At 42.9% G+C, this 23,523-nt stretch overlaps 1 protein-coding gene across 2 annotated transcripts; it reads left to right on the top strand.

The window, feature by feature from the left end:
- The first annotated feature begins 5,925 nt into the window (after positions 1-5,925).
- On the top strand, positions 5,926-18,520 carry FUS (FUS RNA binding protein). Of its 2 annotated transcripts, none has more exons than XM_053361376.1 (15): positions 5,926-6,033; positions 8,114-8,138; positions 9,711-9,865; positions 10,262-10,403; positions 10,696-10,889; positions 11,105-11,312; positions 12,962-12,999; positions 14,423-14,455; positions 14,887-14,996; positions 16,126-16,255; positions 16,673-16,789; positions 17,075-17,210; positions 17,307-17,395; positions 17,690-17,837; positions 18,051-18,520. In XM_053361376.1, exons 1-15 carry the CDS (start codon positions 6,021-6,023, stop codon positions 18,088-18,090), a joined length of 1,578 nt encoding a protein of 525 aa, XP_053217351.1. In that variant the 5' UTR covers positions 5,926-6,020; the 3' UTR covers positions 18,091-18,520. The 2 variants fall into 2 exon arrangements, with proteins under 2 accessions (XP_053217351.1, XP_053217350.1); XM_053361375.1 differs by having other exon boundaries at positions 5,927-6,033; positions 10,693-10,889.
- The last annotated feature ends 5,003 nt before the right edge of the window (positions 18,521-23,523 follow it).

The raw sequence follows: 23,523 nt of genomic DNA, 5'->3' as shown, positions 1-23,523 counted from the left end.
GCTACTGGTTGCTTGTATGACTGCAGAAATGGATGAAAGCCCCCCATCCAAACAATGACTATCAGTGCACATAAGAAAAAAAAAATTTAATTTTTATCAGCTGCAATACTGTTTTATTTATTTTATAGTACAATACATTGATTATTGCCTTCATTTTGTGGATCAATGGCCTCGTTAGATAGTAAAATCCATGTTAAATTGCTGTTTTAGGGGTTGTTTTTCATTGCTTGGAAAGGATTAATCCATTTCCCATTACTTTCTATGGGAAAACACACCTTGGTTTAAGAACACTTTGGTTTAAGAATAGACTTCCGGAACAGATTAAGTTCATAAACTGAGGTACCACTGTATGCTGCGTCTCTTCTACCTAATATCAAAAGAAGGTCAGCATAAAGCATTATCAAGGTGGCATTTTTTCTTTCTTTTTAGTTATTTATTTATTCTTATCAAATTTCTACGTTTCATTAGTTTTACAATTCATTTAACATTTCAAAAATTGGCTTCCTTCCCCCTCTTTCTGTGGTTCCTTACATTTATTTTTCCCTATCTTCTGCATATCCAAATTCATTTAATTTACTCATTTAATTATCTACTGTAAATACATATACTCTTTTAAAACTGCAGGTTATTACAATAATCCTGCTAATGTTTTAATCTGTTTACAATTTATCTGTAAATATTCAATAAACCATTTCCATTCTTTTATAAAGAGTTTGTTATCTTAATTTCTTCTGTTAAGTTTCACCATTTCTGCATATTCCATAAGTTTTGTATCCATTTTATCAAGGTGGCATTTCAACACCACGAATCATTTAAAGAGATGGTGGTTACAGGTACCTGAAGGAAGGGTTAAAGAAATAATGGAACTTATTAACAGATGTGACGAGGTTGATGCCTTTTGAGAAAATATCGGGTATCTATCTGTTGTAAGGGCTGTAACAGAATACTCACTACAGCAGGGCTGAGGGCTGAGGTTAATGGGCACTGGACTTGGATATCTGGAGGGCACCCCTGCCTCCAAATCCCTAAATGATATATTTCTTGCTGTGTCAGGAAGATTTTGGGCATCACATGCTCTCCCAAACCCACATTCCCAGCATGTTTGCACTCCTGTCTCAGCGATGTCTATATTAGCTTGGTCATGTCCAGTGCTTTTTTTAATCGGGGTACGCAGGGGTACGCGTACCCCTAAACATTTTGTGAATCTAACAGGAGAAGAAACTAAAAAATAATAATAATCGTCAGTTCTGTTGCTACTTCCAAAGGCAGCCTCGTTTCCTGTCAGTGTTTCCTGAGTCTCAGATGGAAGCGAGCGTTTAATGTTGGATAAAGGGGAGGATGGTTAGTTAAGATATTTAAAGACAATATGAATTTAAGACATGCAAAAGAAGTGATAAGAATGGTGGATCATCAGAAGTGCTGATGGAAGTCCAAATATAGATTGTATAAGATGTGAAGTTTTGTGGAATGTATTATAATTTATATGTTAAAATTAATAAAAAATTATTCAAAAAAAAAGGAAGCGAGCGTTTAATGTGTGAAGTAGAAGTTGGAATCTAGCATGATAATTAGTCAGTTTCATTGTTACCACCTCTGATGGACACCAACAGCATGCAAAAGAATCGGGAAAATGTTAGTGCACACAACCTCATATGGAAGTTATTGTGAGCTGTCCAGTGGCGTAGCGTGGGGGGTGCAGGGGGGGCCGGCCACACCGGGCGCAACATCTGGGGGGGGGCGCTCGCACTCGTAGCTCTCTGACCCTACCTGGCTCACTCAGGGTTAGGGGGCGCAAATTACTTGCCTTGCCCCGGGTGCTGACAACCCATGCTACGCCACTGGAGCTGTCAGCTGTGTTATATGAGATAATGCATGTTCTTTGCACTTTTGTCCATTTGCTGTATTTATTTTCCCCGATTTGAACTATAAAATGGTTATTTTCTTGCATCAAAATGAGAGCACCCCTAAACATTTTTTTAGTAAAAAATGCACTGGTCATGTCCACAGAATATTATTTGGGAGAGTCAAAATAGCTTCAAGGATTGCTCTCCTGTACTTTTTCTGACATGTAGTTTATATACTTATGTATGTGTTTGCCTTGCACAAAAACAACTACAAAAAACTGTAACATCGGTGTATTTTATTTTCACTTTTGAAATGCCTGTTAAGAGGTGAAACCAAATTTCAAAGGTGGTTTGCCACCTTCAGGAACAGAAACCCAGTGTCTGGAATAGAAGCATAATTGGCAAATAAATCTCCTAACACTGCATTTCCTCGCTGGGAAGAAGCTTTCTGTTCATTTTTGCCTGACCAGGTCGTTAATTTCTTATTAATTACTGCACAATACGTGGGGCGGGGCTGGGGGAGAGAAAAAGTTGCTGCGTTTGGGGCAGATTCATTTCGTCTGACTCATGCCATCGCCATGCAAGGCGAAGAAGCCATGTTCTCTGTCTGAGCCACTGACCTAATTTCCACGGTTACCATGCCAACGCCCGAAGGCCATTCAAAAGCCGACAGGCCGGGCCTCTAAACTAGATCGAACCGGTTTCAAGGACGCAGACAGAGAGAAAGCGGCGGTTCAGCGGAAGGAACCATTTCGCAGCAGTAGAATGGGGGGGGGGTGAGGCGGAAAGGAAGCAGACTTCAGGTCTGAATCCTTTGCGAGTATTATACTGTACAAGTTTTCTAATGTCAAAAGGGAGCGAAGAGAGATGACAGATTTTGCAACAGAGAAATCAGATTTTTGATGAGTAGAACTGCTGCTGATAATAAAAATTTAAAAATGATAATATTTAGGAAAAATTTGCAATAGCATAAATGTCACTGGTAATAATTTTTTTTTAAATCATAGAATTGTAGAGTTGGAAGGATCTAGTTCAACCCCCTGCAATGCAGGAATCTCAACTAAAGCATCCATGACAAATATAGCTAACCCAACTCATAAACAGGGGTTTAGGAGGTCCAACAGCTTGGTAGATTTATGCGACCATACCCTAGTAAGATCATACAAGAAATTCATGGCGCATGAGGATATCTGAGGCTTCTAGCCAGAATTTCTATGTTCTCTGTACTATTCCCATGAGGCGGACTGAGACAGCTGCCTTGGGTGGCAAATTCCAAGGGGTAGTGCCATGGACGCCTCCACTGCTGCACGAGAAGTGAGGAGAAGCAGTTATGGCAGACCCTCCAAGTGTCCCTATTTTCTAGGGACGTCCCTGATTTAGAGAAGCCATCCTGACTTCTGATTAGATCCCGGAATGTCCTGCTTTTCCTTGTTGTTGTTGTTCTTTAGTCATTTAGTCGTGTCCGACTCGTCGTGACCCCCTGGACCAGAGCACGTCAGGCACCCCTGTCTTCCACTGCCTCCCGCAGTTTGGTCAAACTCATGCTGGTAGCTTCGAAAACACTGTCCAACCATCTCGTCCTCTGTCGTCCCCTTCTCCTTGTGCCCTCCATCTTTCCCAACATCAGGGTCTTTTCCAGGGAGTCTTCTCTTCTCATGAGGTGGCCAAAGTATTGGAGCCTCAGCTTCACGATCTGTCCTTCCAGTGAGCACTCAGGGCTGATTTCCTTAAGAATTTTCCTTAGGATGTCCCTATTTTCATTGGAGAAATGTTGGAGGGTATGGAGTTATCCGAGCCCCGAGCCGTCTGAAGTCAATCCTGTATAGGGAAGGTTTTTTAAAAATGTTTAATGTTTTATTATTTTATATATGTTGGAAGCTGCCCAGTGTCGCTGGGGCAACCCAGTAAGATATGTGGGGTATAAATAGTAAAATTATCCTTAGGGAACGAGACATTCCTATTTTCATCTGAGAAATGTCAGAGGATATGGTATGTCGGCAAGATCTCACAAGAGCCCGCAAAATCATGTGTGACCTCAGCTAGCAAGGCTTCAGTGGGGGCAGCAAATGGTGAGGGGTCTGGATGCTGGGAAGCACTTTCCTGTTTCACCTCAGGCAGCAAAATGGGATGGGCCACCCTTGGTCTCTGAATACCAGTTGCTATTGCGCCCTGGTCCTGCTTGTGAACTTTGCATGGGCATCTGGTTAGCCACTGCAAGACCAGTGAGACTAGGCAGGCCTTTTTCCTGACATAACAGGCTCTTCTTTTGCCAAGGACCAGCTGCCATAGCAGCAGTGGCCTCCAGCAAACAGGGACTGGATGCACCAAACTCAGCGGACACTCCCAGTGGACTCCCAGCAGGGAGGGACCTACACTGGTTGCTTGACCCGGGTGAGCCTGAAGCAGCCCATCATCCAAGGACTTGGGTGCGTGCGGGGAGGGGGCTGTGATGCTTCATGCAGTGCAACTCACAGTCACAAAAGGCAGGAATGGCCAACAACTTGGTGGCTTTAAAAGAGGACTGGACAAATTTATGGAGGAGACAGCTATTGATGTCTGCTAGCTATGATGGCTCAGCTCTGCCTCGGTCAGTTGCTGAAAATTGCAGGAGGGGAGTTGCTCTTGTGCTCTAATCCTGCTTGTCAGTTTCCCAAAAGAGGCATCTGGCTGCCCATGGTGCAAACAGGATGCTGGTCTTGATAGGCCTGATCCAGAAAGCTCTTCTTATGTTGTTAGGTTATTATGGGAGAGAATGGTGGCTTCACACCAGGGTTTGGTGGTGGCATGGAGCCATTGCAAAATTCGTGATCACATCCATTTGAAATCTCTAGACTGAGCCCTTCAGCATATGAAGTGATAAGACGGTGTTGCCCCTGTGCATGTGCAGAATGTCTCTCCCACCCCCTCCAAGTGACCACAATGAGCCACCACATATCTGAGATCTGGAGGAAAGGCTTTTGGGTCCATCTCAGCTGTGATTCCTGCACTGCAGGCAGTTGAACTCGAAGACCCTTGGGATCCTTCAAATTCAGTGATTTTGAGAGAGAGAACCAAGTGAGAGATCCTACCAGCTACTTGCTGTGGCTTGACAGTCTCTTTGTTTCTTGAAAGTGTGAAGTCATGAATGGTTCGGTCACATTTTACGAATTTCATTTGCTTTGATCAGTTGTGCGAAACTTACTTGGCAAGCCAAACTTTCTCAGATCCCCAGCTGTGAAATATGAAGAGTAGCAATCACACTGTAAAAGAGTTGTAAAATAGCAATAGTGGTATTTTATTGTGATAAAATAGACTGCAAAGCCTTGTCCGTTGGAAGTACTGTTTTTCTGTTGTAAAGACCCGTTAACTCCATAAAAGTAATCCTGATTGGCAAACATGTTGGTCTGTTACAGCAAAACAAAGGAAATAGTGCTATCGCAGAACCTAACAGAATTATACTGAGGTAGGAAGCCCCTTTTTAAACTTAGTTGGTCTCTAAGGTGCTAATGGACAATTTTATTTTATTTTAGATTATAGTGAGTGACACAACCCTTTGTGGAATAGAGTCCTCATCACCAGCTCTAAGTGTGGGATCTAGTTCATGAAAGGATTACGGTTACAGTAAATCTCTAAGGCTTTAAGATGCCACAATACTCTTCCCCCACTTTTTTTTAGCTGGAACAGACGGCTCAATAAATGCATTTATTATTCTGAACCCCCCCTCCCCCCCTCGTTTGTTAATTTGGTTGCTTCCAGGCTCGCTCCGTAATCTCACGCCCACTCTGCAGTCTGGACTGTACCATTCTCGGGCAGCAGGGGAGGCCAGTGGCACACATAAGCAGGGACCCCAACGACTTTCCTTTGGCAGTCCGTTTCATCGCAACCGCCGTCCCTTAATTCCTAAACAAACGGGCTCACACATATCCTAAATGTAAAAGAGGCACCTCGGTAGTCGAAGGCATGGCTACGAAGAGAAGCGTAGGAGTCCTGCTTTTTATTTCTATCTGTACAAAAGAAACGCCTGTTCTCCTTTCTCTCTCCCCCCCTCTTGCGATGTGACATGGTGCAGCCCAGAGGAAACGGGAGGGGGAGGGTATATTTGGGGCAAAGAGTGGGGGCGGGAAAGAGAGACGAGGCGGGCGGAGAGGTTGGTGCTACGTAGCCCTTCTGAGGAGTGAAGCTTAGGGGGCTGCAGCCATGGCATCCAACGGTGAGAAGAAGGGAGTTCGCAGCGGAGGGCGTTGGGCGCGTTTCAACCGGGGTCACAACAGGGGAGAATGGGAAACCCCCCGCAGCCTTTGCTTTCTTTCCTCCAGGGGAGCTAAGTTTCTGGTCCTCGTGGCTTTGCAGACGATGGGGAACGGGAGGTCGATTGATGTTAAAAAGGGTTTAACCTGCGGGTTAAAAAGGGAAGGGTAAAGTGAGGGGGGCAGGCTTAATGGTTGGTTCCGTCCTGTTAATTGCGAAAAACTGCGTTTTTGTCTTAGGTTATTTTCGCCTCCTGACGAGACTCGGGGGCTTCCTTCCCAGGGGATGGGGTGGGTTTCAGGCTAAATCTTCGATAGGGAAATCACTGCACTTGGCAGGTGAAGAGGAAGGAGGCTTTTGCGTGGGGGTTTTATTCTTGCAGTTCCAGGGTAGGCGAAAGCTGCCTGACTTCCCTCTCCCTCTTCCCTCTCCCGTCAGTGGGGCAGGAATGGTGGGCGGAGGGTTCTCCGGCCTTCCCCGTCTGCTTTAGACAAAATGTTCTAGAAGACCCTTTTTAAATGGAGGCTTCGGGGTTTTCGTTACAAAAATAACGGGGTGGTGATAAAGTCGAGGGCAAAAGGTGGACGTTATTGTAGAAGTAGTGCCGGATGAAAAACGGCCCCGCCTTCTAGAGAGCAGGAAGGGCCTCTTTTCTTTCCTCCACTCCGCGCCGCAGTCTCTCTAAACTGCGCAGTCTGCCGCCATTTTGTGATAGCGTGAGAACTAGGAAGCCGGGGAAGAGACGGACGGGGTTTCCTAGTCAGACTCCAGGGGCACGGAAAGTTTAGGCCGTTATGTAGCTGCGCATGCGCAAGGTCGCCCCTGAGCTACTGGTGGGACGGGGGGGCCGTATGGGCAGTGGAAAAATACAGTCTGACGTGATGGTCGGCGTAGCAAAGTTTATTGGAGGTGGGGGCGGTAAAAATTGCGATCGCGCATGCGCTTTTCTGCCTAGGCGAGAAACGCGTACGTTGCTGCGCGTGCGTGTGAGGCTTGTCTTTGTCGCAGTGTTACATCCGGGTGCTTCCCCAACCGCCTGCACCTATCATTCGTTAGTGCAAACGTTAGTCGCCCCGCGTACTCCGCTCGCCCAGCGAGCGCCCTCCTCCCCTTAAAATCTCGGGTTTAGGTCCTATAAGGACCAGGCTGCTCCGTTTGTAACAACCCGGCGCCATAACAATCTTCGTGTGAGTTTAATTAAAGGCTGTTCCTCTTATGTCTTAGATCCTTGGGTGGGTAACTATCCTCTCTTGCACCCCTTGAAAACGCAGAAATTTTTTTTTCTTTCCCTCCGTACTGACGATGGAATTACATTGGTTCTTTAACCATCACATAAACAGGTTTTTTGGATGGGGAAAAATTATTTATTGCTTGGAAAACTCTGGGGGAAGGGGAATATATAAATACATATTTTTTCTGATGACACCACAACTTCCACCTGCCCACATGATTTGGTTCTGTTTATTAATTTTTCGATTTTTCTTCGCTGCTGGGTTTGATTATTGTGAACAGTCCTGAAAATAAGGCAACAGTGGCATAAATGTAACTAAGTAATAAGTGCTTCATATGAGAAGTGTCAATGTTCAGAGTTGCTGTTTATTCCTAATCTCTTCCCTCAAACTTCATGCCTCACAGCCTTGCTTTTTAAAATAGTTTCTCTTACCCACAATGAAGCTAGCAAGAGCATTCCATATGTACATATATTTTGTGCAGTACCCATTGGATAGGTGAACGTGCGTTACTATGAGAATCTGAACCCTTTCCTTAGTATTTGCCTGAATTCTTGAAAGTTAAAAGTGTAGAGAGGCAGGGGTGCACATGCCCCCCCCCCCACTTTGATTTTCGATTTGAATGGGGCTTCTGTTCGTGCACATAGTGAGTGCATAGATGCCTGGAGCAAGCATCCATGTATGTCAATTTTGACAAATGTGACTTATCCACCATCCCATATGAATCATTTCTACTCTCTGTAGCAGTTAGATAACTTGTGTGGAATCCTGCTCTTAAAATAGCTCAAACATTTTTGTTTTGTCCCCTTACAGATTATAGCCAGTCAGCGACACAAAGGTAAATAAACCCTTGTATAATTAATCCTCCATGTATTGCATGTTTACAGGCTTTTAGCTTGTGATACTCTTCTCACATAACTGCAGTGTTAGCCATATGCGAGTAGTGCTTTTCTTGTCTCTGTAATCTTGAAGTAGGTCATGCTAGTCACCTCTGTAAAAACATGAAGGATGTTAGGGTGCCGTGAGCTGTTCCCAGAGGAATAGATAGACAAGATCCGACCTGTGGTTTGTTTAATCTTAATTTGCCAATGCCAGAAAATCCTAATTTTCAAGTAGTGGTAGTACAGTACTGGAAAAATTTTTTGGGGGGGGGAATATATTATATGAAGAAGCTGATAAAACACTGCCAATTCCAAATTTAGAAAAATGGTTAAAATTTGCTGTAGTATATGCAGACTTTGATGAAATGGATTACTTTTATCCATCCCCAGAGAAGCTGTAACATCATTTTTAAAAAGTTTTGTCTTATTCAGTGTGTATATACGTTATAAAACTCAGTTTTAGCTGCGTTAGAGCATACATTGTTAGTTTCCCCAATTCAAGCTATAGTAGTACCCATACAAAGATAGTAAACTGAAAATCAAAGATTCCCTTCAAAAGCATAACTCCTAGTGTTCCTTCCAAGAGTTGTGGGGATTTAAGACTATTGCAAGAACATAGGAAGTGTTTTGAATCAGGCCAATAGCCCATCTAGCCCAGCATCCTGTTTTGACAGTGACTAACCAGATATCGATGGGAAACCATCAAGCAGGGCCTGAGCGCAAAAGCACTCTTCCCCTCCTATGGTTTCCAGCAACTGGTATTCAAAAGCATTGCTGCCTTCTGATTGTGGAGGTAAAGTATTGCCATCATGGCTAGTAGCCATTGATCGCTTCTCCAGGAGTTTGTCCAGTCCCCTTTCAAAGACATACAAATTTGTGGTCATTGCTGCCTCTTGTGGAAGAGAAGAAGTGCTTTCATTTATCTGTCCTGAATCTTTCAACATACAGCTTTCTTGGCTGTCCACAAGTTCTGGTGTCAAGAGGAGAAATTTTTTTTCTCTCCACTCTCTTCATGTCATTCATAACTTTATAAACTTCATTCGCATACCTTTTACTTGCCTTTTGTCAAAACTAAAAAAGTAGGCCAGTTTTAAAAACTTGTTGTTTATAATCACCAAATCCTATACTAGACCCACTGAAATTCATGAACCTAAGTTAGTCATGTTTATTAACTTCAGTGTGTCTACTCTGAATAGAATCCGCATTGGAATTTATTTCTGGCCATTAGTCTTTTGAACAAAGTGAATTGTTGGTGTGTGTATCTTCATGCCACAATGAACCAATTAATTAGTCTTAACATTCCTTGTAATTTTCCTTACCTATTTGTGGTTGTTCAGACTTAATTGAAACACTCACAGAAGTAGGAGTTCAGTCAGATGCCTGCAATGACATAGCACACTGGATTTGAAAAGACAGGCGACAATGGTAGTGACAAGCTTGATTCTGGTTGGGAATACAAGATTGTGAATTTAGTTTACAGTTTAGTTATATGTTCCTGTGCTGAATTTTTTTCTCTTGCTTTTCCGTAGTTATGGGGCCTACCCAACTCCACCCACACAAGGTTATTCTCAGCAAACCAGCCAGCCCTACGGGCAGCAGAGCTATGGTGGTTACGGACAATCGGCTGATACTTCTGGATATGGCCAAAGTAGTTACAGTTCTTCCTATGGCCAGACTCAAAGCTGTGAGTATTGTAGCTTATCTTGTTTTTTGTCCTCATGACTGTATAGGAAAATATGAGAGGAAATTGGCTAAGCTGTGAAGCACCCGTCTTTCTGGAGCTAGGAGACTGGAAGGAAAACACAGTTACTTAAAGTGTCCTTTCCGGACGCTGTAATGTACAGCCTTTTCATTTTGCAATCCTGTGAAGCACTTAAAGTAGCAAAAAGGTGACACAAGCACAAGCAGGGATTCGAATCTAACATGCTCTCATCTCAGCACTGTTTAATTTGTTGTTCTATGGTCACATCTCAGGATGCATCAGTGCTGTTACATATTATGATTGAAGAACTGATTAGTTATTGCTACACAAATTGCATGCCATTTGAGATTAACAAGAGTGAATTGTTTTTCTGAACAGCTGGCTATGGCACCCAGTCAACACCACAGGCCTACGGCTCATCAACAGGATATGGCAGCAGTCAGACTTCTCAGACGTCTTATGGACAGCAGTCATCCTATCCCAGCTACTCTCAACAGCCAGCCAGTTCCACCACTGGAAGGTAACAGTTGAGAAATCCCAAACAGCAACAACTCAGAGCAGGGATAGTGGTGTAAATCTTCATCATAGGCTTTACTTTTTTTTACATTAAATCTCCTGCTGAAATTTGCCTGATCAAACCCCAGGTGTACTCTGCTCTTTAGTCATACAGTCATCCTGAATTCTTAAGCAGTATTCCAAATGGAATCCTGGAGCTTAAAGCCTCAGCATTTGTATAAAGCCGGAACAGTATCGTAGGATGGTCTGTGTACTGAACTCTTTGTCCTTTGTTTGTGTCTCCTTGAAATCAGCAGTTACGGTACCAGCTCTCAGACCTCTACCTACGGACAACCCCAGAGTGGAGGCTATGGTCAGCAGTCCAGCTATGGCAGCCAACAGCAGAGCAGCTATGGGCAGCAGCCTTCTTACAACCCACCCCAAAGCTACGGCCAGCAGAGTCAGTATGGCAGTGGCAGTAGCAGTGGAGGAGGTGGCGGTGGTAGTGGATGTGAGTACTTTTTCCTTTCCTTTCACTTCCAAAAGCCAAACATGAGTAATATGAGCCAAATTTCATGCAGTGCGGTGTAGAAGCCAATGGCTGCTCCCCAGTGAGAAGCAAGAGCATCTGTAGAATCTTCATTCTTTTCCCCTGCCCCCAAAAATTCCATGCCTCTTTGCTAGCAGAAACTATTGCTAACCCCCCTTTTTTTTAACTTTCTCCAGCTGGTGGCTATGGACAGGATCAGTCTTCCATGAGTGGAGGTGGTAGTGGAGGAGGCTACGGCAGCCAGGATCAAGGAGGATATGGCGGCCAGCAAGACCGCAACCGTGGAAGAGGCAGTGGAGGAGGTGGCGGCGGCGGATACGGTAGAGGTGGCTTTGATCGGAGTGGTGGAAGAGGTGGCAACAGAGGTGGTCGTGGAGGCATGGGGTAGGTGTCCAGTCCATAGTTGTGGGAGAGGGAGTGGGTTTCTTTAATTAGCATCTCTCCTAGTACTTGCCATAAAAGCTAATCTCTTCTGGGAGGGTGCAGTGTGTGAACGGCTGAAATATAGAATTGTTGGTAATCAAGGGTGGGCTACCACCATGTATGCTGCTAGGGGTCAATGTGTTTTTCTCTATGGGGTGAATCTAAATGGATGTCAAAATGGTTTTTGTTCCTTGTCTGCATGTGAAGGAGTTAAAAACTCTTTACTTTATGAAAATCAACCATTGCAGTAACAAGTCTGTGCATGGGGCAAAACATCGTATTTTCATCTTGTAATTCATCTTGGATCTGTTGACAACCTCAAAAGGCGCACTTGATATGAACATAATTACTGTTCCTCAAAGGTGAATTACGGTCCTCTTTGAGCAATGTTGCCGTTCCATACAAATATATACAAGAACTTTAGTACTTCTTATGGGGGAAAATCGGTATCTAGACACTAGGGTTATCCTTCAACCCCCCAGTGTTAACCTGATGAGGTGCACTGAAGGGGCCTGGTTTGTATATGCTGATAAATCGAAGGTTATATGAATCTCTTCAGTAAGATATTTTGCAAGACAAAGCTTCTATGCAGGTTGTAAGCCAGCTTTCATTGGGCTCATAATGCTCATAATGCTGTGGTCTAGCCGTGTAAGCCAATGTAGGCTAAAAGGATGTGTTTTGGTTTTCCCACATAGCGGCTGGACTTTCTGTACTTGTGGTTTATGTGTTGCAAAGCAGTATCCTTAATGCTGTTGGGTGTGCGTTAAGCCTCGGTGAAGGGGTGGTTAAAATTGGTATTTGACGAGGCAATGGTTGCTAAGCAACATTGGCTCTGGGCTCCTGTTGACTGGGAGAGATGAAATAGTAGAGAGGTGAGTATAGGTGGGGGCAGCTGAAGTGTTGTTTGCTTATGAAAAGTTGTTGATCTGTTAACAATACCTGCTCTGTTAACAAATTCTGCATTTTGTGTGCCACAGGTGTGAAAGTCAATGAACTTTAATCAAATCTCCACCTTCCACATGTTAGTTAAGGGTCTGAGGAAGGGAGAGAGATCTTATGGCAGGCAGATAATGCAGTCTTTAGAGCTGAAATAACATACTATTACGAATATGCTATGATGAGGGAATGGGTTTTTACGTGCTTTCAAAGCAGTTATCTGCATTTAGGGTTGTAAACAACAAAAGCTTTGCAAAAATACAAGGCGCAAACTTGAGAAGGGTGAACTGGAATTAACAGCGTGCACGGTATACAATATTTTAAAAACGAGCTTGGTTCACCAATCATGCCAAGAATAGGACGGCAACAAGGAAACCAGCATTGTCTCGAAAGCTGCATCACGACGCCTCGTGTAACGTTTCAAGATCGGAAGCAAGAATGACAAAACACTAGAGCTGTTTCATTTGCAAACCTTCTCAAGGGTGTATTGATCCATTTTTTAAAAAACAAATGCTGAGGGCAAGGAAAAGGTGGAGCAGGTTGTCTTTAGATCTTCAGGAAGAACCAAACAAAAGTGTTGGCCAGCATCTTAATGGATCTGGTGTAGTTTCTAGCAACAAAACTTTTTAGTCGTGGAAAAAAAAGCATCATTATCTTCTAACTTATCTCCTCAGCGGTGGTGAGCGAGGTGGTGGCTTCAATAAATTTGGTGGTAAGTCCAAAGAGTTCAAAAACTTGAACCGCAAAAGTGTATTTCTATATATTATTTTTCGGAGAGACTGATGTTTGTATGCCAAAGGGTTTGAAAAGCCACCGTTTATCAGATAAAAACCTATGGGAGCACCCCCTGTTGTGGCACATATGCCAAAATGGTTGGTTGTATCTGTGGTGTTGACTTCCACATTATGGGGCTTTCTACTCAGCCAAGTTCTTGGTGCCAATACAGTACATTTTGGTTGTATGTTTTGCAACAAGATGGGAGAAAATCAATAATCCAAAGACGTGTTTTGCGGGAGAATGTGAGAGAGAAAATCACTTTGTAAGTGTTGGTTTTGTTTGTTGTCTCTCCTTTAAAAAACACATGAGAACGTTGGGTTAAAGCGTGTTAATGGAAGTGCATGCAGTCCTGAGGAAACATGGTAAAACAAAGGTTTATGGTACCTTGCTTAAAAAGTTACTGGTACAGGAATCAAGGGAGGGACCGCTCCCTTCAAACTTGGAAGTGTAACTTTGTTTGTATGAAACTCTTAAGAGCTCTTTCACAAATAAGTGGTTTCATGGGCTTCTATTTTAAGAGAGTTTGGTTTTAACATTACGAAGTTTCACAAATGGTCGTTTTGAACATGATTGTACCAAATCAAAAGAATTGTTTTTAAGGAACGTTCCCATAGGGTTTGCTGAAAAAGGCTTGGCATGAACAGTAAAACACACTTATATAGGATTGTTAATGCATTTGAGACCAGTGTTGGGCATATGCTTTCAAAAATTTAAGATTGGGTGCAATAAAAGGTGTCGAAACGGTAAATATATATATATATATACATATGTGTAGAATATGTTAATAGTAGAGTGGTGATGCAAGTAAATAACCAGATGGTTTCTAAGAACATAAAGCTCTCATTTCTAAAGGGCTTATTCAAAATGTGTACTATGGTGTAAGATGGTTTGTTCTCTGTGCATAAGTTAAAGTGTCTTGTCTCATGAACCAAATCCAGAATAGATTGCAATGGTGCTGGAGACTTAAAAGACTGAACAAGGGTCAGTAGAAGACTCTGGGTAGCAGTGGCTAATGTATGCTATAAAAGATGTCAAAATAGTGGTTCTCCAATGGTGTTCTGGGTGTGTGTCTGGAGGCCATGCTCCTCCCTGCAGAGCTGCAAAAAATAGGTCTAGTACGACCTGGAGGAAAGAGTTGTAAACTGGTTTTGCAGTAAGCAGTCTTGTAATTAAGACGTGGACCACTTCTGACTGAATGGGAGTGTTTGTTTTGCACTAAAACTCACCTTGGAACAGCACATGTTCCAACACTGGCCTGTTTCTGATGTGGTCGTGATGGTGGTGCTGATGTGAGAAAACAGTTTGGAAGTTCTCACTCACTAACTGAATCTCTCCTTCCTTATTTTCATGTGCAAAAGGACCACGGGATCAAGGATCACGCCACGATTCTGGTAAGTGGCTACAAACCTGAATGTGAGGCCAGTGGAAAAGTATTTCCAGGCTTCCGCTTTGAAGAGAGGGGTGAAAATGTCAAAGGAAAACCAGAGAAGCCTATGGTGTCCTTAGACTACTTTTCTACACTTAAAACTTTTTTTTTTTTTTGTATTACTGTGAACAGCAGAGTCATGTCATCAAGTTGCCTTTTAAAAACCCACAAACTTTGTAAACTGCAAAATATATGAATTGTGCAGATTTGAGTTCTATTCAACTGAGGTCTTCGGACAGTGTAACCCAAATTTTGTCTCAATTTGGAAAACTGCTTCATGTGGTTCAGTATTCATTGGAGTACAAGTTTGGAACTTTCATTTAGAGGGTGTAGGAAGAACTTTATTGGGAAGCAGAAAGTATGATGGAAGATAGAGCTAATTCTCATTCCTTTCAGCTGGCGAGCAGGATAACTCAGACAACAACACCATCTTTGTTCAGGGACTTGGTGAAAACGTAACCATTGAGTCAGTAGCAGATTACTTCAAGCAGATTGGCATCATTAAGGTAAATTGTGCTAGTTATGCCTGTGAGATGATCCCATTACCAATTAGGCTGCATTTTGTAGGTTGCACTATACTCTGGTTGTAAAGTGTGCAGTGTAGTAGTGGGTAATGAGAGCTCGAAGGGCTGGTTGAGAGACTGAGCTGGCTACAAAAAAGCAGCTTCTAGTGCAATTGCTGTTGGCAAGTAGAATCACAAAACACTGAATGGTCTGAGCTGTGCAAAAAGCCTGCACTAGGTAGGATGCATTAATCAGATTTTTTTATTATTTAAATTGGATTTTTTAAAATTTAAATTGGATTTTTAAAATAAAATGCTTTTGGAGGAAAAATCTTTCTAAAGATAGTTTAAATTACATTATAGTCCAAATGCTATTCATCAGGAAATAAGGATTTAAGTTTTTCATGTGTGCTAAAGCTCAGTCTAAGGTGGGTTTTTTTAATGGTTTAACCACATCAGTTAACAAACATGTATACATATGCTGTAATGTTAATTGTTTTAGTTAAATAAATTGTTTAAATTGTTATTCAGTAAATGATTATTTTTCTCCTTCCAATAAAGTACAGCAGAAAAGTTGTCCAAATATAAAGTTAACTTATTAAACCTCATCTGTCTATGTATTTCTAATAATATAACCAAATCAGTAATTTTTGATATAACTAAAAACTACTATGAAAATTTATTACTCCAAAAATGAAACCTTCATCTGGTTGTAAATATTAAGATTATACCAGCAAGAATGAGTCTTTCTGTAAAAAAATGATTTAAATCAAATCAAATCTACCCTGCTTTGGCACTACCTACTTTCAGAGACTAATGTGTAGACAAACCTTTCGTGGGATGTCTTTACACTCCAAAGGAGAATTCATGATGGCATCAGTAATCTGCCCAGAACCTCATGAGCACATTCATTAACCTTTTAATTATTTTCAGGGCTGTATAGGCAAATGTTCAGCAGCTAAAGCAAGTCACCTTTCACATTTAAAAGTAATTTCCATGCAGTAGTATTGCACATCAATTGCAGCTCCCTAAACAGTTGTAGTCTGCACCTGTCACGTATTGAAAATTAGATGCAAGAACATTGGATTAGATCTTTCCAGTAGATTGATCTTGTACTTTTTTTTTGTAAAAGACAAACAAGAAAACAGGACAACCTATGATCAACCTGTACACAGATCGCGAGACAGGAAAACTGAAAGGAGAGGCGACTGTTTCCTTTGACGATCCCCCATCTGCAAAGGCTGCCATTGACTGGTTTGATGGTATGGTGCTGACTTTGAATTACTTTTTGGCTTTTGAAAGAGTTCCTATGCTTGTACTTTGAAGGCTTCTTTCTGTCTCCACTACTAGGCTTGCGGGGGGGGGGGGAGGATGAGATATAAATTGATGAATAAATATTGAAAGAGACATAGAAGTGCAGTAGAGGAGAGGTGCCAATAGTGAAATACCGTATTTTTTGCACCATAACACTCACTTTTTTCCTCCTAAAAAGTAAGGGGAAATGTCTGTGCGTGTTTTGGAGGGAATACCTACGGGTGGCATGCCTACGGATTTTCCTCCTCTAAAAACTACGTGTGTGTTATGGTCGGGTGCGTGTTATAGAGCGAAAAATACGGTAATTGCCTTCTATCTTTATATTGGAAAAATGTAATCCTTTTCCCTGCTCTTCTCTTAACCAGGAAAAGAATTCTCAGGCAACCCTATCAAAGTATCATTTGCTACCCGACGGGCAGACTTCAACAGAGGCGGTGGCGGTGGCAATGGCCGTGGAGGAAGAGGCCGTGGCGGTAGAGGAGGTATATTCCACGTCATTGCTGTGGTTGATAAGTAGTGGAGTGTGTTGCTTGTAACAGTATTGGCTCTTGTTATACCTGTATTGAGTTTCAGCAAGGGAGGGGGAGGAGGACCAACGTGTGTTGTGCAGCCATTCTGAAATAAGGGAGTTGAGGTATGGGTACTGCAGTCTTTGTAGGGAAGAAAGGTAACCTAATATAAGGTGTTTATCAGCAAGGAAACATTCTGCAAAAAATCCTTTTTCACTTGGCTGCTGCCACTGATTTTTACATGCCTCTTTCCTTTAGGACCCATGGGCCGTGGTGGATTTGGTGGCGGCGGAGGTGGCGGCAGCAGCAGTGGTTCCAGCGGGGGCAGCAGGGGGGGCTTCCCCAGCGGAGGGGGTGGTCAGCAACGTGCAGGAGACTGGAAATGCCCCAACCCGTAAGCAGTCTGCTTTAGTTGTTTAGATATGAAGGTAGAAATGGGGTTAATGACATGGAACTCTAAATCATTTGTCTTCCCCAAATGTGTTTTTAGGACATGTGAAAATATGAACTTCTCATGGCGTAATGAATGCAACCAGTGCAAGGCACCAAAGCCAGATGGGCCTGGAGGACCACACATGGGTGAGTTTAGGGTTTTACTTTTCTCTCTGTGTGAAACCAATTACTGTATATAATAATAATAATAATAATAATAATAATAATAATAATAATAATAATAATAATAATAATTTATTATTTATACCCCGCCCATCTGGCTGAGTTTCCCCAGCCACTCTTTCCTGTTCCCTTGCTGGTGGATTCTTTTCCATCTGTGTGAGATACACAGTTTGCCTATTTGGCACAACGGCATCAGTGAGAAAAGCACATTTCTCACTTCAAAATAGTTGCATAATACAAATCTGCTTTTTCCCCCAGGAGGTGGATTTGGTGAAGAACGACGCGGAGGCCGAGGAGGCTTTGACAGAGGGGGCTTCCGGGGAGGCAGGGGCGGAGACCGGGGAGGATTCAGAGGCGGAAGAGGCGGAGACAGAGGCAGCTTTGGACCAGGAAAAATGGATTCGAGGTAAAGTTTACTTCAGTGGTGGCTATTGTAAAGGCTCAGGAATAGGAATCTAGGGATTCTGTTTCTGGGGAGTGAAAGAGGGAGGCTGAGGTTGTGACTGTTGGATCCACTTGCTGGGTTTGCAGCCTAGCCTTGGGGCTATTGATAGTTATTGTATAACAAACAATACAAATATGCAAATTCAAAATGTAAACTTTCCTTTCTCCTTTGCAGAGGGGACCACAGGCAGGACCGGCGTGAGAGACCCTATTGAGCCTGCATAGGATCCCAGACCATGTGAATTTATAAACTTTTTTTATTTTGTATGATGTCCAACTTCGTTGCAAACCTGTGTATTCCTTGCTGCGTTTGTGTACAAACTTTGTATTCCCTTTTATTTTATGTTGACTGTATTTGGAAGTAATCCTATACATTTAAAAGCCAAAATGTTTTAGTCATGCATGTATAACTGCTGGGTGGGGCGGGATAGGGCACTTGAATAATAAAGATGTTTTCAGTCAATTCTGAAAATAACATTGTTTTATTTGACTTTGTAAAAGTAACAGTACTGTTTAAAAAGCATTGTTTGAAAAGCTTTTGTATTTGTATAAATTTTCCAACTTTAACATAATTTTGAAAAATGTGAATTGCTATAAAACAAATCTGCACAGTATCTCAACTGTTGTAGTATGGGAGGAAGTTTACATTCAACTGAAAAACTCACTTTTTGACTCTTGCATTGGTTTTGATTTAGCAAGCAATAGCTAAAAGCATAATCTGTTTAATGGTAGGCATGTGATGTTTAACAACTCACTCTTGGATCATCTGGTAGTGTTTATGAAAGGAGGGTTGTCCATGTTACTTACTACTCAAGAACAGTAATGTCTGAATTGATAAGAGCATGTGAGTGCTTCATTTATCATGATTTGGTAAATCTCAATACATAAGCAAGCCTTTGCTGTTAAGCATTTTTGCATACCAAGTCAGTGGCTGGTACATGGTGGGTGGAAATGTTTCACTTCCTTTAAGATACTTCTCGTTTTTAAGAATGCAGCCAAAATTTTTCAGTGTGGCATCCTTAGAGTCCTTCCCTTGCCTTTATGAGGTTCACATACCTATGGCTTAAGCCTACCGGTAATTTCATACATAAATAAGCACACGTCTAGCTACACTGTTAACACTGATGGAGCTGACTCAATGTATACACTGCTGTTGATGAAATCTCCATGGAATGCCATTGAAATGTACGCGGTACATAGTGATTTGGATACAAAAGTCTCAAAAGCATGGTGGGGAGGCAATTTCCTCTTGTGCTGTTTAATTTTCTTATATATTTTTAAAAAATAGATTCTTTTTATCCTATCCTGGAATTGCTGGTTGGGTTTCTTTAAAGAAAAAATACATATAAATGTCATAGTCATAATTACAATCATACTTGGCTGTCAGAAACTTGGATATTAAGGCCAAAGCCTTTTTACATCCTCTGTGTTAAACACTGCTGTTTTGTAGTCTTGAAGCAGCAGTGACTGCACTCTACTAAATCCAGTCTTAGCTAAGTTAATTTGAATTCCTTTTAACACTGGTGTGCAGCTAGTACAGTTCATTAATGCTTTGCATTGCATAATAGTGTACTTTGACCTTTGTGACTCAAATGAACAGGCAATGAAGCTTGATGCCTAAAGCCAAACTTTTAAAGTCACAAACCAGTCTTTGTATTTACATTTTGCTTGATTCTTGGTTTTAATAACATCTGATTGGGCTTTGTGCAGATACTTTTGATATTCTTTGACTTTGATAAATTTGTAATCTGGCCTTGACTATGAAGGCTCACGTTGCTAAATTATCTTCCATACAAAAAGCAGTAATGATGCTCGTGCCAGGGAGAAGGCTTTGCTGAAATTCCTCTCTAGCATGCTCCTTGGAGGCAGGGTTTGGTGATGGGTTGAACAATCATGCAAGTCTCAACCTTTAAACTAAAATAAATTGGTACCTCGGGTTACATAGGCTTCAGGTTACAGACTCCGCTAACCCAGAAATAGTTCTTCAGGATAAGAACTTTGCTTCAGGATGAGAAGAGAACTTGGGCTGCAGCGGCAGCAGGAGGCCCCATTAGCTAAAGTGGTGCTTCAGGTTAAGTACAGTTTCAGGTCAAGAACGGACCTCCGGAATGAATTAAGTACTTAACCCGAGGTACCACTGTAGTACAACAGCCCAAGTGCAGCTTTTCTTCAGAAATTGCCTTCACTCTGTCCTTTATCCATCTTCAGTGGTCCTTTGCAGTTTCATTACCCTCAACCAGGCCCCGTTATATTAAAATCATTCCCAACTGTTGCACTTCCATTGTTTGAGAACAAGCTCTACGCTGCCATCCCAAATTGAGTGTCCAGCTTCTACTTAAGAGAATGCACGTGTGTGTGTGCGTGCGCGCGCACACACGCACCTGCGCCATTCCACCATCCCTCCTGGAACTGTAAGAAATATCAAATTCTGACACAGTTCTGAAACCCTGTACAAGTCACCACGCTTAAAACGTTTTGTCTTTCTACATTTCACATCAGTGGCATAGCACGTTCAGCATGGACCATACGAATACAACAGTAGAACTCCTGGGGGAAACTGACCCCCCTCCCCATTGTTTCAATCTGGATGCAGTTGATAACCTCAGTTTTATGATCAGACTTTCTCTGTGTGCAGCTGTTGCCTGGTCATTCCTCCTTGGAGGTGGTTAGCCTTGGGCAGAGCATCCAGCCTTCTGTAAAAGCCACCTTCCCTTAGCCTAGAGACAGCTGCATCTGCCTGGGAACAGATCTGTACAATTAATTGCTTCCGTCTTCCAGGATGGAAAGATGTTAATAGTGATGCTGTGTAAATTAACTATTCAATTACTGGAGGCCACGATGTTCTATAATAGCCAGTTTCCGGCTGTCGGGGAATCCAATCTGCTGTGCGGTCTGCCTTTGGACATTATGTAACAACAGTGGTGATGTCACTTGTCATGTTAACCCTCTGCATTCCACCAACACCCTTTGTGACTAACGGCTGAGTAAGGGGGATTTTGGTAAGGCAGATGATCTTTTGAGGATTAAGTAGTAGACTCAAAACAACAGGAGCAGCTTGTTGTGGCAATGATCACTGATGTAACAACAGATTGTGGGCTTTAGATCAGATACCTGGGTTCACATGGCCATAAACCTCAGTTTGTGAGGAAGGGTCGGCTGAAGTATCTTCAGCCTAAGCTTGCAGACTTCTTTGAAGAAAGGCAGAACAACAGGTGTCGTACACAATGCTCTTAATTTTGGAATTGGCCCAACATTCTAGTTACTACATTTTAAGAGATCGAAGTTGGAACCAGTGATACGCAACTCGGGGTTGCAGGAGGCATGACTTTTAAAAGGGCCAATCTTTTGCAGGGCAAGAGGGAATTTGTAATAATATAGCTAAATTCCCTTTGGGACAAATAATCTTGCTGGGCCGAAAACTTACAAACACACAGAAGTTCTGGTTTTCTTCTTTTCTGTCTTGTGCTCACTGTGGGCATGTATATAAAACCTTTACTAAGCAAAGTGTCAGAAGAAACTTGGCAGCTTTTGTAATCATTACCCAAAGTTATTCTCCCTTAAGGTACATTCATCCATCTGGCATGCAGTCTTTGTGCATCCAGGCTTGTAAAACCAGTTTCTAGTGGCTCCTGGAAAAATGTTATTCTTGGCCAAGACCAAGAATGGAGATAAGCACACTAGTCCTGGGGTGAAGGAGAGAGGTATGTTTGTGCTGAAGAACTGGATTTGCCACTTGTCCCTTGTGTGGGTTCCTGGCTTTGATCTGGAAAAGGTGATGGGGAGGCAGACACAAGGATCAACTTTATAGGGATGCAGCTGCCTTTGAAGGTAACAACCTTAGACCTGAAAACGCCATCCTAATCTCAGGTGTTGCTCTTGTAAGGGTGGGTGGTGATGCTCTGCATGTTTGAAGGTACTCTCCCATGTATTATAGGTAAATGCATACGTTCCAAGGCTAGGTAAAGGTAAAGGGACCCCTGACCATTAGGTCCAGTCGTGGACGACTCGGGTCATCTCGCTTTACTGGCCAAGGGAGCCGGCGTACAGCTTCCGGGTCATGTGGCCAGCATGACTAAGCTGCTTCTGGCGAAGCAGAGCAGCGCACGGAAACGCCATTTACCTTCCCGCCGGAGCGGTACCTATTTATCTACTTGCACTTTGACGTGCTTTCGAACTGCTAGGTTGGCAGGAGCAGGGACCGAGCAACGGGAGCTCACCCCATTGCGGGGATTCGAACCGCCAACCACCTGATCGGCAAGCCCTAGGCTCTGTGGTTTAACCCACGGCGCCACTCGTCCAAGGCTGCTTGGGCTCAAATCCAACTTTGATTGTTTTAAAAGAGAATTAGGCAAAGTCAAACCCACCCAGTGAAGGCTGTGGGCAGGATTCCTGCGTTGCAGGGGGCAGAAAGTTGCGTTTGTGTTTTGCTTGCAGGCTTCCCATAGGCCTCTGAGAACAGGATGTTGAACTGCCTTTGCCTAGATCCAGCAGAACTCTCTGTTCTTAAATTAAGCCACAGTGAACTTTGGCTGAAATAATGCAGTCGATTTGAGTCCTTCCACCCCAAAGGTGTGCGACCTGTAACTTTGAGTAAAGGCCTCTTGGGAGAGTCTTTTGAGTTCAGTGGTACCTCAGGATGCGAATGGGATCCATTCCAGAGCCCCGTTTGCATCCCGAACAGAATGTAAGACGCGTCTGAGCAGGTCACGTTTTGCCGTTTCTGCGCATGCGTGTGACATCATTTTGACCGTCTGTGCATGCGCGAGTGGTGAAACCCGGAAGTAACACACTCCGTTACTTCCGGGTCGCCACGGAGCACAACCCGAAAGTGCTCAACCTGAAGCGTATTTATCCCGAGGTATGACTGTACTGAAACAACAGTGGGAACTTGGGCCCAGCAAAGTTCAGGCCTGAAAGCCAGACTTCTGTCCTGGATGTGTAAAACAGAGAGAACAGATGTGAGCTGGGAGACAGCATTTCACATCCTATTGAGTAGTCACAGCATGGCCACCCACAATGGAGAGATTCCCAGGCATGTTTGAGCTAAAGAACCTTTTATGTTAATCCATGTCTACACATGATATAAGCACAATCCATCCCAAGACTTATTTATTACATGTATATATTGCCTTTCTTTCAATGATTTCTGGGTAGTATTGCATCAAAGGACACTGGCTAGATCAGAGCTTTCCAAACTTTTCAAGTTGGTGACATACTTCTTTGGATGGGTGCATGATACAAATGTGTTTTCGCACTGTGTTAACATGCAGAGAGGAATGTATTGTTAGGAGCATGTGCTGGCTCTGGAGAATGGGATAGGACACTTCAGTCTGGGGTGGGGCTTGATAGTCCCAGCCTATAGGTGGCACATAGGAGATCCCCAATTTTAAAATCTCATCTTGACACTTGACACACATGGGAGGTTTTTTTGGGCAGAGGAGGAGCAGCAAAGTGAAAAACTGAAAAGGGAGGGAGACTAGTTTCTCACCCCAAAAAGGAGAAAAATAGTGCCTGTGCCCCATAGGTCAGATTCCACAAGTGCTAGAAATTCCCCCAGCTTTAATTTAAATAAAATAATTTGAATATGGTTCATTGAAGAGGGAAACTCCTCCCCTCAGTGAACACCCTTGCATTTACCAGCATCTCCT

Source organism: Podarcis raffonei, chromosome 13, assembly GCF_027172205.1.
Source record: "Podarcis raffonei isolate rPodRaf1 chromosome 13, rPodRaf1.pri, whole genome shotgun sequence".
Lineage (NCBI taxonomy): Eukaryota > Metazoa > Chordata > Lepidosauria > Squamata > Lacertidae > Podarcis > Podarcis raffonei.
This window is presented reverse-complemented; position numbering and strand designations above follow the sequence as displayed.